The sequence below is a fragment of the Schistocerca nitens genome, chromosome 1, assembly GCF_023898315.1.
Source record: "Schistocerca nitens isolate TAMUIC-IGC-003100 chromosome 1, iqSchNite1.1, whole genome shotgun sequence".
Lineage (NCBI taxonomy): Eukaryota > Metazoa > Arthropoda > Insecta > Orthoptera > Acrididae > Schistocerca > Schistocerca nitens.
The window spans coordinates 753,568,035-753,589,109 of NC_064614.1; the positions used below are offsets into that span (position 1 = coordinate 753,568,035).

Sequence of the window (21,075 nt, forward strand, 5' to 3'; positions counted from 1 at the left end):
TATGTTGTGATGAATGACTAGCCCGTAATTTGTACACTACACACATGAAAAATAGTTTTGCATTAGCCCAGTTCCTAGAACTCCTGAAAATGAAATGGCTCTGAGCACTATGGGACTCAACTGCTGAGGTCATTAGTCCCCTAGAACTTAGAACTAGTTAAACCTAACTAACCTAAGGACATCACAAACATCCATGCCCGAGGCAGGATTCGAACCTGCGACCGTAGCGGTCTTGCGGTTCCAGACTGCAGCGCCTTTAACCGCACGGCCACTTCGGCCGGCTAGAACTCCTGAAGATAGACATTAACTGTGGATATTGTATCACAGACACAGTCCCTTTGACTTTTCAGAGATATCACTAAACCCACCCAAAGATGTAAACAACCATGCATGAGCAGCTCCTATTAGATGGAGGGGGTCCAACAGCCAATCAGTTTCAGTCATTCCACCAGGAAAGAGGAACACGGCTCATGTTGTCTGTAGTTCAACCATGTCTAGATGGTCAATTCTGTGGTTCTATCATGTCTGCATTGTTACTATGTGCCAGGAAGGGCTCTCAACAAGTGAAGTGTCCAGGCGTCTCATAGTGAACCAAAATGATGCCGTTCGGACATGGAGGAGATACAGAGAGGCAGGAACTGTTGATGCTCAGCCCCCCCCCCCCCCCCCCGAGCCCCCCCCCCACCCCCCAAGGGCTACTACTGCAGTGGATGACTGCTACTTACAGATTATGGCTCAGAGGAACCCTGACAGCAACGCCACCATGTTGCATAATGCTTTTTGTGCAGCCACAGGATGTCGTGTTACGACTCAGACTGTGTGCAATAGGCTTCATGATGCACAACTTCACTCCCAATGTCCATGCCCCAGTCCATCTTTGCAACCACAACACCATGCAGCATGATATAGATGGGCCCATCACATGCCAATTGGACTGCTCAGGACTGGCATCATGTTCTCTTCACCATTGAGTGTTGCATATGCCGTCAACCAGACAATCATCGAAGATGTGTTTGGAGGCAACCTGGTCAGGCTGAATGCCTTAGATACACTGTCCACCAAGTACAGCAATGTGGAGATTCCCTGCTGTTTTGGGGTGGAATTAGGTGAGGCCAACGTACACTGCTGGTGGTCAAGGAAGGCAATGTAATGGCTGTATGATATGTGAATGCCATCCTATGACTGATAGTGCAACCATATTGGCAGCATATTGGTGAGGCATTCGTCTTGATGGATGACAATCTGCGTCCCCATCATGCACCTTGTGAATGACTTCCTTCAGGATAACAACACTGCTCGACTAGAGTGGCCAGCAATTTCTCCAGACATGAACACTATTGAACATGCCTGGGATAGATTGAAAAGGGCTGTTTATGGACGACATGACCCACCAACCACTCTGAGGGATCTACTCTGAATCGCCATTGAGGAGTGAAACAATCTGGACCAGCAGTGCCTTGATGAACTTGTGGATAGCATGTCAAGACGAATACAGGCATCCATCAATGTGAGAGGATGTGCCACTGGGTATTAGAGGTACTGGTGTGTACAGCAATCTGGACCACCACCTCTGAAGGTCTCACTGTATGGTGGTACAACATGCAATGTGTGGTTTTCATGAGCAATAAAAAGGGTGGAAATGATGTTTACGTTGATCTCCACTCCAATTTTCTGTACGGGTTCCAGAACTCTCGGAACTGAGGTGATACAAAACTTTGTTTGATGTGTGTACTTTTCATCCATAAACAGAACCTTGTGTAGAAACATCACATCTCTTTTTAGTTTCCATAGCACTAAATAGAGAACTAGAACCGATTTTGAAAATCACTGACAAGGAGCCAAATGTGAAAAGCATGAAATATGTTGAATCGTAGTATTAACAGAACAGTCCTTTTTTGCTGATTCCACTCGCACATTCAAGATGCTTTGTAGTTACAAGTGGATTGTTTGTTTCTGCTTCTAAAATGACATCTTTGGTTGCTGTTCTTTATCTTTGGCATATTTTATTCTTCACACTTCCATTTACCTGAATTTTTAAAAATGATGTTTGCAAAGACCAGTTGGGCAGGCTGGGCATGATGAGGATATCTTTCAGTACACAACTGCACTGCCATCGTAACAGTTTGGTGTCATCTACTGGACTATACATTATGAAAGTTTGAATAGTTTCACAAGCAAGTTGTCTGATCACTGTCACACCAGAGCACAGTCTGATAGTCTTCAAGTGCACAGGTAAACACATAAACTACATGTGAGCTATGGGGTTTGCTTAAATTTGGTACAGTAGGCCTCTTCTCTTGCTGGTGGCACAAAGCTTTCTTGCACTGTAATGTTATTATTATTTGATAAAGCTCTCCACATATTACCTCCCTGTAGTCCTCTTTGAAGGTTCATTCCAATAACACAGAAAAAACATACATATAGTTCATAAAAATAAAAATCAGTGTAGATGTCTGTATATGTAACAATACTCCACAAGCTACCTGAAGGTGTGTGGTGGAGGGTAGTTCTGATACCACTAATGGATGACCCTGTGCTCTTCCATTTGTGAATGGCATGTGAGGGGAATGATTGTCAATAAACCTCTGAATCAGCTCTAATTTTTCAAATTTTCTCATTGTGGTCATATGGTATCTACAAAAGTTAAAAATTACTAATGTCAATCACAAAGTTCAAAACATTGTCAGCTCTATAACATAGTGAAAACTGCACATTAATACGTTTTATCATTCTGGATATATTTCGGGTGTCCTGTCTTAGTTACGTTACACTGAACTTGGAAAACATTTTATTTTTATGTAATATAGGCTACAACTGAAAAATAAATTGAGAATGAACAATGTAGGAAAAACAGATTGCTACTTACCACAAAGGAGACAAGTCAAGTTGCAGACAGGCACAATTAAAACAGTGTCTTTCAATTGTACCTGTTTGCAACTTTACATACCTTCTTACGGTAAGTAGCAATCTGTAGTTTTCTACATTGCTGATATTCCTACTGGAATTTCCATTGTTTGATTAAATTTAGAATGAATGTAGTTTCTATTCGTTACAAACGTCATGACGTAGCAGCAAATCCTAACAGGAAACGGTGGAGCCCATGCAATAGTTTTTAATTTATATGTCACATATTTGTTTTATTTTGGGAGAGTTAAAATTCCAAGCCTGCTTGCAAACAGTTAACATTTGTACAGTTCCAGAAATCTGAACAAATAAACACCAGCTTAACTTTCAGATTTTAATGCTTATATTCCTATTTTAAAACTAGAGGGCAAGAATGGAAATATTTGTTAACCTAAATCTTTGTTACAATCTACATAGATGAAACTGCTGATGAATGTTAGTGTTGTTGGATATGACTCAGAGGTAGCCTGTTCAAATTGTGGTGATGGAAATAAACTTAGACACAAAGGAATTAAAGATATTAGCTGTCAGTGGGCATTGATTTAAATCAATGGAGAAAGATGAAAATTTTTAGCAGACTGGTGTTTGAACTCAGATCTTCTGCTTATTAGGCAGATGTGTCATCCTCACCTTCTGTTCTTTTGGACTGTCTGAAAGGACAGACACCATATACATAATTAAGGTGAGGACAATCAATGATCCCTTCAGTGCAGATGCACACCAAGCTGTGAACTGACGTAATGCCATGAGTAATGAGGATAATATGCTAGGGGCACTACATCAGAAGTGTGTGGATAAATGGAGAATTTGGGTCTGATGGGAGGTGTGCTGGGGTAGTCTGTGGAGTTGCAATGACCACTATGTCCAGATGGCATGGCGGTCATTGCATCTGTATAGTAAGCAGGAGACCCAGCTTCGAATCCAATCTGGTGCAAATTTTCAATTGATCAGTGCCCACTGGCAGCTAAGTCTTTAATTCCTTTGTGCCTTGATTCATAGTAGTTGCAGACTCACAAAATGTTTGGCCAGCAAGAGAAGATGTAGTCATATAAAACTCCGGGTCACTAAACTTTGTGCCAATATCCTAAGTTAATTCCCACATTTTTCCACAGTGTTTCATGGAATAAGAGCATGTTGATACCATTCATCGGGATCCATACATATGTTGTGGACATTGCTCAGTATTCCTCTTGGTACTATTTAGGAAGAACAGGCTCCATGCCAAAACAAAGTTTCATTATCACAAAACTTTGATGACATACTCATGCATAACAGAATACTAGAATGCACAAACACTTATTGCAATCATCCACACACTATAGAGATACAGGACTTATATTTTGCAGCAGCTCTCAGGAAGGTAACAGCAATAACAGCAATCAACCTTCATTGGAAACTAATTATCCTAATGTTCATTGCCTGACTATGGACTGTCTGACTTGAGACTACAGAACTAGGGAAAAGAAGATACATCAGGATACAATGTTATGGAAATTAAATTTTAAACTGGACTGGAATGGCAAAGTATTTTAAAAATAATGTTGATATCACTTATTTTTCTTCTTTGATTTATATTTTGTTGCTGTCAGGTCTGGTTTGAATAATTGTTTAACTGATAAACATACTGAATGCCATATGTATTACAACATATTATTAAACTGGAGTCTGTGAAAGTGTCTCAATTCAATGAATAATTTGTTTCACATTCATCCTGCTTCAGTAATAATGATAACAGTAATAATAATAATAATAATAATAATAATTTCCCTTAAGACCACAAAAAGAGGACAAGTATCTGGGCAGAAAGCAAAACTCTCGTGGAGTGATAGAGTAAGGGAGGAACTTCCAAAGAAAAATGAAGTATTCCACATATGGTTTCAGGAGAGAACATAGGAAGTAATAAAAGAACACAGTGTGAAGAAAATGGAGGCTAAGAGATTCGTAGCAGGAGATGAAAAGCATGGAAGAGTGGACAAAAGTGAGGGAAGAGAACACTAAGGGGACTAAGAAGGCCCTCTATAAGATGGTTAAGGCTAAGAATAGGGGCAGAATAAAAAATTCCAGGATGATCAATAAAGAAGGAAACAAAGTTGAGAATGTGCAGGAAATCAAAGTAGATGTGGATGGAACAGTTTGAAGGGTTCTTAAGCCACAATGGAAATGTAGAAGAGAAAAATTAGGAGCCAGGAAAAGTAGAGAATGTTGAGATGGACCTAACCTACACATAAGTAGAGGAAGCAATAAAGACCATGAAAGGGGGAAAAGCACCTGGGCTGGATGAAGTAACTGTGGAGATGGTGAAACGGAAGATGGACACCTGAAGATTGGAAAGAAGGAATCGTAGTGCCAATTTTATGAAGGGATGCAGGAAACTACACTAAAATTATAGGGAAATGACATTGATGTGTCATGTTGCTGAGGTATTTGAGAATATTCTGGAAAAGGGAGTACAGACAATAGTAGGAGAGCCGACCAAGGAAAATTATGAGTTTATACTAGGAAAGTGAACAGCTGATCTAATTTTTAGTGTAAGGCAACTTCAAGAGAGACACTATGAATACAGAAATAATTTAGTAATGGTTTTTCTGAACATAGGGAAGGTGAATAATAATGTGGAAAGAAGCATGATCTGGGAAATGTGGTATCCTGGTGTGGTATCCCATCAAAATTCAAATGTACAACACATTCAGTCTGCCACCAATTGTCTCAGTACAACCTGACCACTTGTAATAAAAACTAGAGGCTCCACATCTACTGTCTGTAAATACAGGCATATTTACCGACAGACTTGTGGAAATTTATGTACAATGTAGTGACACCAGCATCACTCCAGGCAGTGCCAAAATCATGGAAATGTTTTTCTACACCAGTCAAGGGCCTCCTGGAAACCAAACATGTATAACCAGCCGCCAAACATATAGCTACACAGTCCTCGCCGAGCTCTCATCCTGGACACCACCTGTCTCCACAAGAAGCCATGCAGTAGTACCAATGATCACAGTCTTGAAGGACTCTACCTACAGCATGCCCCTGAGTCACCTCACCATTGCATCAAGTGGTTGTTGCCTGCCATTGGCCCCAGCCTCACGGGTCCAACTCCATGTGTTCCACGAGCCACTAGACCATCACTGTGCAGCCACTGCTCACCTGCCAACTGCGGCCTTGCTGGCATTGCCTACCTTATGTTCTTTGGTCCCCTCAGCCACCAACAGGTGGAGTCACTGCTTATTACTGATGGTTGCCTTGTGGTACTTAGCATTCATGGACATTAGGAGAAATTTCCTATTTCAGTGATCAAACATATAATCTGTGCGAACTTCCTATTAGCAGAGACAGTGCTAACCTTATTTCTCATTGTCAAGAAGTGGCTCTTTATTAATTCTTATCATCAAACAAAGACTGTCATTTTCTTGTTATTCATGCTCCATATTCAATGAATAATAAAGCACTATTCATCACAACCAGTGGTACATCAATAAGTGTGTTGTTCCCCTTGTGGTCACGGATGTAAACAGAAACCATTCGTGAAAGGACATCAAATCACCTGCAAACACCATATTTTCATCTCCTATTCACACACCCACTCTTGTCATTATCTCATCCATAATGGACATAAAAAGTAGGGAGGATAGTGCACTCCCTTGCTTCAACACATTTTTCTGTTCAAACCAGTCTGTCTTCTCTGCTCCTACTTTTACACAACTCAGACTTCTTCCACACATTTCCTTCATTCTTATCTTAGACACCCTTTCAATTCCTGATTTATGAATGGTTTCCATTTACATCCGTGATGCTTATTGATATGCCATCGATTGTGATGAGTAGTGCTTTATTGTGTCACTGAACATGGAGCATAAATAACGAGAAAATGACAAGTCACTGCTTGATGATAAGAACTACATAAAGATTCACTTCTTGACAATGAGATAAGGTTCCTATTAGCAGATACAGTGCCAACCTAATTTCTCATCGTCAAAAGTGACTCTTTATTTAGTTCTTATTATCAAACAGAGACAGTCATTTTCTTGTGATTCATGCTCCATGTTCAGTGACTTAATAAAGCACTATTCATCATGATTGGTGGTATTCATCATGATTGGTGGCATATTAATAGGTGTGCTGTTCCCCTTGTGGTCACAGATGTAAACACAAACCATTCCAAAAGAGAAATTGGAAGGCTGTCTACGATAAAAATGAAGGAAATTTATGAAGGAATTCTGAGTTGTGTGAAAGTAGGAGGAGAGTGACAGACTGGTTTGAACAGAAAAATATGCTGGATGAAGGGAGTGCACTACCCCCCTACTTTTCATGACCATTGGGAATGAGAGAATGACAAGAGTTGCAGTGTGAATAGGAGATGAAAATATGGAAGCAACGGTATTTGAAGATGGTTTAATGTGTGGGGAAATGGAAAAGAGATATACAAGATAGGCTAAGTGTTTGGGAGGAAGTGGTAGGATAATATGGATTGAAATTTACTGTATAGCAGTTTGAAGTGATGGTGACAGTGGGGAATAAGAGAAGAGTACAAATGGATACAAATAAAAGAGGGCAATTACTAAAGAAAGAGGAAAATTTCAAGTACCTAGAGAACATAACAGAAGATCTCTGCACCACTTTGAAATCTTATCAAAGTCTGACTGGATATTTTTGCAGCTTTGTTCAGACTGCACTTCATTGTAGATAACTGCATCATCTGCGAAGAGTCTGAGGTTACTATTAATATTGTATGCAAGGTCATTAATACACAAATAGAACAGCAAGGGACCCAACACACTTCCCTGGGGTACATCCAAAGTTACTTCTACATCTGTCAATGAGTCTCCATCCAAGATAACATGCTGAATCCTCCCTACCAATAAATCCTCAATCCAGTCATGTTTCATCTGATACCTCATATAATTGTACTTTGGATAAAAAGAGTTGGTGTGATACAGAGTCAAATGCTGCCTTGATACATGGCTTTCAGGATATCAGTTGACAAAAGTGTGAGTTGAGTTTCCCATGATCTATGTTTCCAAAATCCCAGGTGCTTGGCATGGAGGAGTTCATTTTGTTTGAGATACCTCATTATGTTTGAGCTCAGAATACGTTCTAGGATTCTGCGACAAATAGGTGTCATGGATTTTGGATAGTAGTTTGGTGGATCACGCCTGCTACCCTTCTTGTAGACAAGTGTGACCTGTGATTTCTTCACACTACTGGGCACAGTTTACTGTTGAGGGATCTACGATAGATTACAGTTGACAGAGGGGCTAACTCAGCGATGAATTGGGTATAGAATTTAACAGGGATTCCATTGAGCCCAGCTGTTTCTCATTACCGCTGACAATATTATCTATTTCATTCATCTTTTCACTGGTGCAAGAATTATTTATAAACTAACAGGTAGGAGCAACTACTGCTAGCTATTTCTTTAAAGTATACTAACAGCAAATTATGCCTAGTGCTAATCAACTCACACTGACAATTACGGGACTCACAATTTGAGTACTTCATAACTGTGTACTGTGAGTAAAACAGATACTTTGAAAAAAGCTGCTGTTTCTCCTCTTAAACTACTTATGTGCTGTTTTTATATAATACTCACACGAAGCATTTACTTTACATGAACCACAATCAACTATATATATATATATATGTACTGACAATGCCAGGATGCAGCCAATACAGATACTAGAGTTATGTGAAATTTACATAATGAGTCTAAACATTCTCATAAATTGTATAAGTAGTGGCTAATGAGGTATTCTTTTACTTTTTTTAACATATTGGGATTTTCAGTTCCCTGCTTAATGTTTACTGACAACCTGTTGCAAACTTCCAGACCAGCTTAGAAAATTCCATACTAAACACTAGATATGGATGGATCGTACCTATAACCTAACTTACAATTAAGAGAGCTTTATAAAAAAGCACTTCATGCAAACAAAGTTAAAAATATGGTATAACAGTAAAAATTTTTCACAGATCTCAGTTTCAACAACTCTGTGGAATGAGAACGCTACTACAGTTGAGAACTAGTAGGTCCTACAAACTGGAATCATTTCAGTCATTGGCCCTAAGGTTGGTTTGATGCAGTTCTATGTACCTGTTGCTAGCCGGCTAGCCTCTTGTTTTCAGTGTAACTGCTGCACCCTACTTAATCTAGAATCTGCCTTACATGCTTTATATACACATCTAGGTCTGCCCCTGAAAGATGTTTTTCCTTCCACCAAACCTTCATCTATAGTTTTCAGCAACAACTGTTGTTGTATTATGTGCCTATTCCACCTCTTTGAATCATATTCTTAATTACGCCTTTTTTTAATTGACTTGCTGGTAGGATACCTACATTCCTGCCTTGCTCAAATCAATACTACCTTCAACAGTCTCTTTGGATATTTTCAAGGTTTTTAATCATTTCTGATAACCCACATTTCTTATTATTTTCCTTCAATTGTATATATTGGACTTAAGTTTTACATTGACTGATTTCAAAGCTAGATAGCTTAATTTGCAGATACCTTGACTGGGTGCATGGATCACTCATGAGCTGGAAACTTGTACTGTCTCATACAAATCCAAGGTTTGGTTTTCTAATACATGTGTACTATCTTAACTTGAAAAATTACATAGTTACAACACCTGTTGTGGTCTGCAATCTGAAGTCTAGTTGACTGTAGCAATCTGCCCTGTGAGCGCCCATTCATCTACATAACTAGTGCAACCTCTGTTCATCAGAACCTGCTTACTGTATTCAAGTTTTGGTCTCCCTCTACAATTAATGATACACTCCCTCCATTACGAAATCGGTGATTCTCTAATGCCTCATGATGTTTCTTATTAACCAATCCCTTCTTTTTAGTCATGCGTTACCATAAATTTCTGTTTTTGCCAATCCGATTTGATACCTCTTCATTAATTATTCAATCTATCTATCTAATCTTCAGCATTCTTAAGTAGTACTGAATTTAAAAAGCTTCAATTTTCTTCTTGTGTGAACTTTTCACTGTCCATGTTACAGTTCCATATGTGGCTACACTCCACACAAATACTTTCAGAAAAGGCTTCTTAATACTTAAATTTATTCTACATATTGACAGATTTCTCTTTTTCAGAAATGCTGTCGCTGGTCTACATTGTATATCCTCTCAAGTTCAACCATCATCAGCTGTTTTCCTGCCCCAAACAGCAAAACTAATCTACTGCTTTTAGTATCTGACGATTTCCTCAGTAACACCTGATTCAATTAAACCACATTCCATTTGGCCATCATCAGTTATTCTGCTCCCCAAATAGAAAAACTAAGCTACTGCTTTCAGTGTCTAATTTCCTAATCTATATTTCCTCAGCAGCACCCAATTTAATTAAACTACATCCCATTTTACTTTTATTTATGTTCTCATAACCTCTTTCCATGACACTATACATTCCATTCAACTGCTCACCCAAGCCCTTTGCTGCCTCAGCAAAGGCTGTGAAGTTTTTATTTCTTTTCCCTGTACTTTAATTTGCTTTCCACATTTCTCCTTGGTTTGATTTAATGCTTGATTAATGTACAGACTCAACAATGTCCATTCTCTCTCAACAACTGCTCCCCCTCCAAGTCCTTTAAATCTTGTAACTCCAGTCTAGTTCTACTACAAGCTGTAAATAACCTTTAACTTCCTATATTTTACCTCTGCTACCTTCAGAATTTAAAAGTGCATACTAGTCAACATTGTCAAGAGCTTTTTCTCAATCTACAAGTGTCATAAACATAGGTTTGACTTTCATTAATCTATCTTCTAATGTAAGCTGTAATGTCAGTACTGTCTCATAGGTTCTTACACTTCTCTGGAACTCAAGTTGATCTCCTCGATGCTAGCTTCTATCAGTTTTTCCACTGCTCTGGTAATAATTTATATCAATATTTTGCAACTACAGCTGAGTAAATCACTGGTTCTATAATATCCACACTTGTCAGACCTACTATCTTTGGAATTGGAACTTATATTCTTTGCACAACAGGATGAATACTTCTTTCATTACTATACTTTAAACGTTACGTTTAAGTACGATAGTACAGCCAGTTTAATCTTCAGAGCTGTCAGCCAACTTTAAATGCAACCTTTAATTCTGTCAGCCAACTTTAAACTGTATATTTTGATGATGCTGTTGTTCATTTCAAGAGCAAAACCGGTAAACAAAAAATGCAAAGGGCGACTTGCGGCTGTTTTCAAAAACTTACATTTTTCTTGCTCTTCCAATGATGTCAGTAATTCTGATGGAATGTGTTCTGCTTCAAGGGCTTTGTTTTGAGTTAGGTCTCTGTTAAACTCTTCTTGCAGTATCATATCTATCATCTCATCTACTAACTGTTCTTTTTCTGTAATACTGTCCTGAAGTTTCTTTTCTCTTGTGTAGTGCAATAGACTCCTTCCACCTCTCAGCTTTTTCTTCTTTGCTTATTACTGCCTTTCTATCTGAGCTATTGCTGCCAATACATTTGTTTCTCTTTCCTTCAATGGGCTCTTTAATTTTCTCATAGGCAATATCTATCTTTCTCCTGGTCATACATGCTGCTAGCCATTCCTGCCTATCCATTTAGCACTTATTGTCAATATTAGTTTACAAATATCTGTATACCATCTACCACACTTCAATTGCTGCATGTTCATACTTTCCTGCTTCATCAGTTAAATTGAATATCTTGTATGTCATCCAACTATTTCTAATGGGCCTTGTCTTTCTTGCTACTTGATCCTTCCCTGTCTTTACTATTTTATCTCTCAAAGTTACCAATTCACCTTTCATTGTATTCCTTTCCAGCATTTATGTCAACCATTATTTAATGCCCCTTTAATGCTCTCAACGATCTTTGGTTCTTTCAGTATATCTGGGTCCAACTTTCTGTAGTTACTTTGCTTTTCATATGAAGTTCATAACTAATAAATTATGGTCAGAGTCCATATCTGCCCCTGGAAATGTACTTCTGTTTAAAATCTGGTTTTGAGAGCTCTGTCTTACCTCATATTATGTATAACTATACAGTTGCAGTATATCCTCAAATTAGGCTTGTACAGGTACATGAAGACTGAATTAGAATACCTTGTGTTTGTAGGAGACAGCATGAGTTTCTGATCTTGACTGATTCAAGCATCCAACCGCCTGAAGATGAAGTTATCTAGCTTTACAATCAGTAACATATAAAAGTAACACCATCAAGTGCAGCAGATGGGAAAAAGTTGTCTTTCATCAATGCTGACCAGCTAATACCCCTGTACCTTCTATCAATATGGTATAGAGAAGATTAATGTCTCACTTCTGCCATCCTCATTGTCAAAGTTTTGTACTTGTACAGAGTTGTCTTGCAAACTGGTTTTCAAGGAGCTTATTCTGGAGCAAAAACTGTGTAAATAACACTTATAAATTATTCAATGTGTACAGTTGGTGTTTTACATGAGAATAACAACAGCTTTGTTCAGATTTATCCACCTTATGCTTGGATCATTTAATTTTGCTATCCAGTTTACCATTAAGAAATAGTGCTGTTGTAACTATGTGAGCTGCTTGACTTATTGTGCACTGGGACAGGAAAATGTTTAGTATGTTAATTCTGTTGCAATTAAAAATTGCTCTTTGTGAGTCTATAAAGCATTGAGTTTATAAAGAAACACGGAATTCATTCGAATTACTTAATAATTTTATGTATGAAGAAGGCCAATACCTTGACCACATTATTCAAACTCTGGATACTGCATTAGTAAAAGTCTGGATATTGATAATACAAACTTTTATGAAATTGCAGGGTAGATAAGGCTTCTTCATAACTGTAAGAATTCAAGAGAAATAACCACAAGGATACATGCAAGTCTCTATCTTAATAAAAGATGGGAGGTAGAGCTGAAGAAGACTCACTGCTAAAGTAAATTATGCTATGTGACAGAATGGAAAACAATGCATTGCATTTTCATGTACTATAGCGACATGACACATTCCCACTTCATAAGTAGACAACAAGAAAAACTTCTGTTACTGTTCCTGCTTGCATTTGGTTACTGCAAATACTAATATGCGTTTCTTATTTACTTCTGAGGGCGAGCTAAGTGATATGAACGATTTAAAATTCAACAGTACAGAAGTTGTACAGATAATACTGTGTCATATTACAAAACAAATTTAAAATCATCTTTGAGGAGGGAGGGGGAGGGGGGGGGGGCTGGGGGCACGAACCAATAAACATTCCGTATGTAAACGAACATGAGAATATGCAAAAAATGATAACGGATTTTTGCGAACTATATAGGCAAAGCTCAATATTCAAAGCAACTCTATAAGAAAAGCACGAATTACCAGGCATTATTACACAACTCAACAGTCTGATCGCGCAGTAGTAGTAGTAGCTTTATTCATCGGTAGATCTCTTCTTGCATGGATGTATATGGTAATACATCGTCTTCCTCATACATTAGTATATATAACATGTATAGTATAATATTCACAGAACGACAAAAATTATGAAGAAACGAAGACTTCTTCGTTCTGTGATTCGTTACAATTGTTGCCCTAGTGAATGCTACCGTTCGTGTTACTACATACGAAAATGAAAAATTGTGAAGCTGGGATGGAAACGACAATCATAAACTCTTAAAAGTGTTTGCTGTTGTTTATAACAGGCTAAGTGCCACTCGACAAGAATCTATCATGCGGGTGACTCAGGGAAAAATTAATTCATAAAATGAAGGCACAACCTGGAATATATTCCAAGCATTGCCCTATGCGGCTGCAACGCCATGCGGAATGCCACAATTAGTACTGCTGAACGCTATGCTGACATTTACATGGAAGTTCGTAGCATGTCTGTCCATTTTTCACGAATGAAACAGCGCAAGCCTAACGCTGCAACAAGTTTAATCGACGCCTCGAGCGGCTAATCAATAGTGGCACCCTTAATCGATACAATTCGTGACTATCGTATACATAGCGCCCGGACAAAACAATTTGATCTCTCTTTTAAGCTGCACAGAGCTTGTGAATTCTATTATACAGACCAGACTGTGTTCGCGTCGTAGTAATGGTAGTACGATGATAACCGTAGTGACAGGATAAGACGCTTTTTAAACATATTTGCGTATACCGTGACAAAATATGATACTTCATTACAAAGACGGTAATTGAGAGCTAAAGAAATGTAAGGGTGAAGCAACAAAAATTGTTAGGAAAGACTGCTTACATTTCTTCAGTGACGAAATTAGTCTTTTCTTACTACCAGGTAACTTTCTTTGCAACAGTGAGGTCACCACGACCACTTCGATGTCACTGAGACCTTAAGGTCTGCCTGCATAAAATTTACCTTCTTTAAATTCGGCGTTCGGAAAGATCAAAAGATGCTGAGTGGTCTCAGGAAATGTCCTGAAAAGATAAAGAATGGGGGACTAGGCTGTGCAGGCCTATATTATATATGTTTCAACGAACTTGCGCAATTAGTACGCCTAAACACTTTACGCACCGTAAACTTATTGTTTTAAATTTTTATTTATTCCATCGTGATTAAATAATTACTCGTATGTCTCAAAGGACTTTGTAGCTGATGAGACACTAAAGAAATTAAAAGAAATATTCTAACAAAAGAATAAAATCTGAAGACTTTTTATCGCATTTAAACTTACATTACAGAGAAAATCGGACCGCAGCACATTTCGCGGAATACGAATAACGCTATCTCGTAAAATTTATAGCAGGTCTCACGGTGCCCTTATCAGCGCGTGATAGAGGAAGACAGAGGCGAAGACACACATGTTAAAGGGACTGTACTGTAGAGCTGTAGTTGGCAGTGAAGAATTTTTAGCAGAAAACGGATGCTGTGTAGCCGTTTCGAAACCACCGTTGCGAAACGCGGCGGGGCAGTCGTACTCCTGCCCTGTCCTCCTGCAAATGACCGGCTGGCGCCGACTATATTAACCTCGGTGCTATTTATAAATCTCAGCTCCCGGGTGGGACGATTTGCGCAGGTTGACGAGATCAACACGCGAGGCGAGGACGATGTTACGGCAGCAGTTCGGCTCGGTCAGTGCTGCTGGCAACTACGAAGCAGCAGAGAGCACTGACACGCACAGACAAACAGAGAAACACACACACTATATATATATATATATATAGTAATTACACGCACATATGAAATCGGCATGCGGGGGAAGTAGAACGCTATGCAAACGGCGGCCAATTGGCACACTCACCGGCGTAGTGTGGTACTGCAACAGTCCGTTTATTCTCGCCGCGCAGGTCTTCCTCGACAAAAGCCGCGGTTCGTATCCCGGGCGGTCGCTTGCTGGGAGGGAGGCGATGTGCCGGCGTGCGGCGAGCTGCGGGGGGCAAAGCCAAAAGTAGTCGGTACAGCCGCAGACGACGTTCCTCGCGGTGGCCCGAAGTACTCCCGAATGGCACGCGCCGCTCATGCCATACATCGCAAGAACGTGGGATGCGTCGTAGGCACAGCGATCTAGTGCGTGGCGTGGGTGACCCTGAGCTCTTATTGTCTTGTCTGTGGGGGAACAGGAACAGGTGCCGGCAGCGACGACCGCCCTTAGGGAGTGCGCGGCTCCATCTTTGCGAGCAGACGGCCTGGCGCTGCGCCCAGGGCGCACGCGCCGCTGGCGGACATCGATTGGCGGTTGTCGGGGGCGGGTCTGGAGACAGACGGGTGCTAGACAGGGCAGCGTCATTCCAGGCGAAGTCCTGGAATTCGGCTGGGGTGACGGGAGTACGCCGTCGTCTTCTCCAATTGTCGCATTTAGCTTTACTTTTTGCGTATCTAGCCTCCACATCTACATATGCACGGTGAATCACCTACAACTTGTACCCCTTTTATTTCGTGAACCGTTCAACGTATTGACACGAGGTTTCGGTATTTGATAGTACCCAGAGGGATATGCAATTTTAATAGCCGATTAAGGCTATTATGCTGTTAACACCGACAAGGAGGGCTCTAACGCCATTTAAATATCACAAATAACATTGACTGAAGAGAAATACTATTACAGAGAACCAATGGACACAACTAAAACGGTGTTAGGTAACACAGAGGAGAAAGTGCATAAACGACCAATTTTTAGTACTGAAAAAAGGTCTGAATAAATAAAAAATAAGAGAGGACAAAGCAAGATAACAACTGGAACAGTGTTGTAAGGATCCAATGAGTTCTATAAAATGTCATGACATATTCTGTCTCTGTACTCAAGTGTTATTACTTCACAGTCACCTAAAAACGCTGAGAGCATTTCAGCTGCGAGAGACATGCTGAAAAAAAATTGCTGCCTTGTTTTCATCAGCTGAACTCTTCTGTTTCAAAAAACAAAAACAAAAAAAAAACTCAATAAAATTTTCGTCCTGAGTTTAAGAATAAGGAAGACGTTTTTCGAATCTCTTTGGAATCGTAGTATTCAAATTAACTTGAAGGATCCGTTCTTCTCAGTCATCCTATAAAATCAGGGATTTTTACGAAGCAATCAACGGAAATTTTTTGTACATTATTTATTGATTCTTGGACAATATTTTCGCATTTTTTAAAAGAAATTCAGTCATCATTAAGCCCGCTATCTAAGGAGTTAAAATTCCCCTGTCCAAAATGAGGTGTGTCCATGACGGAAGTCTTGCACTCTGCAAATCTTATGTGGAATCAAAAAACAAAAAACTTTTTTTGAGCTGTAGGATATTGCGTATCGAGTAATAGAAGGGTTTTTGAAATCTGAAAAAAATAATGAAGTGGCGGACATTTGAAACAGACATGTCGTTTTGTCGTGTGTGAGATACACTGTGTCTCTGGCTGACGAAATGGATTGTGGACACACCGATTAAGACGTCTTTCTGAAATTTGGCTGAACTACTCTTATTCATTAGTAACTACAAAAACGTGCCCAAAACACACGACAAAACTGCATTTTTGTCTCAAGCACTCTATTTGTTTTTCATGTTCAAAAAACCTGTGCTATTACTCCGTGTGCAATGTTCTATAGATTAAGAATTGTTAGTTTTTTGACTTGAGATACAATTTTTAGACTGTGGTACTTCCGTCATGGTCACACCTCATTCTCCTTGCATCTTTAACTCCTCGGATGTGGGACTTAATGATGAATTTGTAGTTCGTGTGGCTATGAATTTTTGTTTTTCTCCTCCATAAAAACTGACACTGGTACCTATGAAAGTAATTTTAGGTTAGCATATGCTCTGAGATGTCTTGGACAGGGCAAGGAAGGAGGTAATTTATTGCGTGGTTTTCTGAAAATGCCTCCACTATGTTCAAGGTTTGAAAAAGTAATTAAAGAAATGTCTGATGCTGTATGTGATACTGCCAAAGTTTCTATGAAGAAAGCAGTGGAGGAATTGGTGGAAATAAACCAAAACGAAATTGATCCTGGGGCAGATATACATGACAGTGAATCACCTACAACTGTTACTGGCCTGTGTGTGTCTGTAGATGGGACCTGGATGAAAAGGGGTCACACATCTCTTTATGGAGTTGCATCTGTTAATGGTATTGACTCAGTTACAGTTTAAGATGTAGAAATTATGTCTACATACTGTCACCAGTGTGGACCAAGGGAAATGTCCAACAATGAAAACAGTGGGAAACTGCACAAGAAAAGCATCCAGAAGCATGCTCTAGAAAATATAGTGGCTCAAGTGGGGGCATGGAGGCTGCTGCAGTTGTGAGGATGTCCTCCAGCTCTGAGGACCAGTATGGTGTTAGATATACTAAATACCTTGGTGAAGGGGACTCCTCTTCGTTCAAAGCTGTAACAGATAATAATCCGTATAATACTACAATAGAAAAGTTGGAATGTGTTGCCCACATCCAAAAGAGGCATGGGGGTAGGCTTCGTCGCTTGCTGAAAGAGAAGAAAGGTGAAGTACTTGAGGATGGAAAACCACTGGGAGGAAAAGGCAGGCTGACTCTGAAATAAATTGATTCTCTTCACTTATCTTATGGGAGAGCTATCAGGAAAAACGCACATAATTTAGAGGCAATGAGGCGTGCTGTGTGGGCAATTTTTATTCCACAAATTATCCAGTGACCAGACACCATTGCACAATCTGTGTCCGAAAGACGATTGGCGTAAGTTCAACAACAGAAATGAGACGTATTCACATAAACACTCTTTACCAGAACCGTCCGCCCCCGGTAGCTGATTGGTCAGCGCGACAGACTGTCAATCCTAACGGCCCGTGTTCGATTCCCAGCTGGGTCGGAGATTTTCTCCGCTCAGGGACTGGGTGTTGTGTTGTCCTAATCATCATCATTTCATCCCCATCGACGCGCAGCTCGCCGATGTGGCGTCAAATCGATAGACTTGCACCAGGCGAGCGGTCTACTAGACTGTCTGGGTTGATTGCAGAAAACGTAAGGGGGGGGCACTGTCACAAGTGGTAAAATACCAGTGGTCACAGGTGTCAAAGGGATGCCTTTTTTAGGATAGGGAAGGGAGAAAGAAAACGAGTTTTAAGAGAGGTTGGCAGACACACTCAGTTTGAGGAAACAGATGAACAGGAGTCAGATTTTAGCATACAGATTCCATTTAAACAATGTTTAACAGAAAGTAATCAGAAACTGCCAGTTCATCTTCACCAAAATAGTTATAATCCCATTAGTATGCAGTATCAGTTATCTTTATTACACCAGAACATTCCGGGACTCAGAAATAAAATTGATGAACTACTCATTTGTATTGATGAAATGAATTCATCTAACCAAATTGACATAATCTGCCTCTCTGAACATCAAGTGACCACTGGCATAGATATGTTAGACATTTCAGGATTTAAGCTAGCTTCCTACTTCTGCAGAGTAGATATGGATGGAGGAGGAGTTGCCACATTTATTAAAAACTGCCATAAATTCAAGAACATTGACATTAATAAATTCTGTTTAGACCAGCATCTAGAAGCATGTGCAACAGAAGTAGAGTTCCATAACAGATCCTATATAATAGTAACTATTTACCGAGCACCTGCAGCATATTATAATCTATTCATAAATCATCTAGAAGCTCTTTTGGGTTGCTTAACAGGAAGAAACAAAGAAATTTTGATTGCTGGTGACTTTAATACAGATTTTCTAATGCAATCTTCCAGTAAACATTTACTGCAGTTAGTAATGTTGTCTTTCGATCTAACTCACACTGTAAACTTTCCAACTAGGATCACAAAATCCTCAAGGACAGCCATTGATAACATTTTTATAGACAAATCAAAGGAACAAAATCATATCATAAAACCTGTAATAAATGGACTATCAGATCATAACATGCAGCTCCTTGTTTTAGATGTAAATTCTGAGCAGATTATCAAGACTGCTAAATCTGAGTACAGGAGAGTAGTCAGTCAACCAAAAATTGAGTGTTTTAGAAAACTGCTCAAAGATATGAACTGGAAAGATGTTATAGTGCCCATGACATGAATGAAAAATATAATACATTCATGAACAATGTCAGTACCATGTTTGAAAACTGTTTTCCTCTATAAGTTACTCAAATTAAACAGAAGTCTATAATAAAACCATGGATTACACAAGGAATAAAGATTTCCTGTAAGACAAAAAGGAAAATGTATCTGTCAACCAAGAATAGCTCCAATACTGATGATTTAGCTAAATACAAGGAATACTGTAAAATATTTAAAAAAAGTAATTCAGACATCTAAGCAAATGCACTACGAGAAGAAGATAGCAATGTCAGGGAACAAAATAAAAACAATATGGGATATAGCGAAAGAGCAGACTGGTAGAACCAGAAAGGAACAGGAGCAAATAGCATTAAGGGTAGATGACACATTAGTAACCGATGGGCATAGTGTGGCAAATCTATTTAACAAGTACTTTATATCCGTTACTGATAGAATAGGATTGTCAGGATCAGTAAATAATGCCCTTGAATATCTGAAACTAGCCTTTACAAATAGCTTCAGCTACATGAATATGTCACTCACTTCACCAAAAGAAATAACTTCCATAATAAAATATTTGAAAACAAAGCATTCTAGTGGTTATGATGAAATATCAACAAAGTTAATTAAGGCATTTCACTTTTGCCAGCATTCTCAAAAATTTTAGAAAAAGTAATGTACAGGCAGCTTCTCAACCATCTGACCACAAACAACATATTATCAAGAACACAGTTTGGATTTCTGAAGGGTTCTGATATTGAGAAGGCTATTTACACCTACAGTGAAAATGTACTTAATTCATTAAACAACAAATTACAAACAGCAGGTATTTTCTGTGATTTGTCAAAGGCATTTGATTGTGTGAACCACAACATCCTTTTAAATAAATTAGAATTCTATGGTGTCACGGGCAGTGCTGCAAAATGGTTCAAGTCATACCTAGCTAACAGGAAACAAAGGGTGTCAGTACAAGGGACTAGTGAATTAAGTCATCAGTCATCATGAGAATGGGAAGAAATTACATGTGGTGTCCCACAAGGATCCATCTTAGGGCCATTGCTTTTACTTGTGTACATTAATGATCTATCATCAGTTACACTGCCAGAAGCAGAGTTCGTTTTGTTTGCAGATGACACAAGTATTGCAATAAATAGTATGTCGAGTGTAGTTCTAGAAAGATGTGCCAATGATATTTTCATGGATATTAATAAATGGTTTAAAGCCAACTCATTGACATTAAACTTTGAAAAGACTCACTACATGCAATTCAGAACCTGTAAGAGGTTTCCACCCAGCATATGCATAAAGTATGAAGAAGAGCAGATAGAAGAGGTTGACAGTCTTAAATTCCTGGGATTACAACTTGATAATAAATTCAGTTGGGAGGAGCACACCACAGAACTGCAGAAACGCCTTAACAAATCTGTATTTGCAATTCGAGTGTTAGCAGACACAGGCGACATAAAAATGAAAAAGCTTGCATACTTTGCCTACTTTCATTCCATAATGTCATTCGGTATAATATTTTGGGGTAACTCTTCAAGTCAAACAAAAGTTTTCAGAGTCCAAAAGCGTGTAATACGTATTATTTGTGGAGTAAATTCACGGACGTCATGTAGAAACCTCTTCAAAGAACTGGGTATACTAACCACTGCCTCTCAGTATATTTACTCCTTAATGAAATTTGTCCTAAATAATATATCTCTTTTTCCAACAAACAGCTCAGTTCATACATAAAATACCAGGAACAAAAATGATCTGCACAAAGAC

The 21,075-nt window shown here is 39.1% G+C and overlaps 2 protein-coding genes across 4 annotated transcripts in view; one reads left to right on the top strand and one right to left on the bottom strand.

Moving 5' to 3' along the window:
• LOC126260837 (glutaminase liver isoform, mitochondrial) overlaps positions 1-15,473 on the bottom strand; it is a 123,198-nt gene extending 107,725 nt beyond the window's left edge. For 2 of the 3 annotated variants that reach the window (XM_049958247.1, XM_049958239.1), the window contains exon 1: positions 15,105-15,473. In XM_049958247.1, the coding sequence (XP_049814204.1) occupies positions 15,105-15,332 (228 nt within the window). In that variant the 5' untranslated portion in view covers positions 15,333-15,473. Of the gene's footprint in view, positions 1-13,709; positions 13,752-15,104 lie in introns of those variants that run through there. The other variant, XM_049958257.1, reaches the window with a different exon arrangement.
• LOC126260869 (phospholipase ABHD3) overlaps positions 1-21,075 on the top strand; it is a 548,197-nt gene that overhangs the window by 195,525 nt on the left and 331,597 nt on the right. The gene's annotated exons all lie outside the window — the stretch shown is intronic.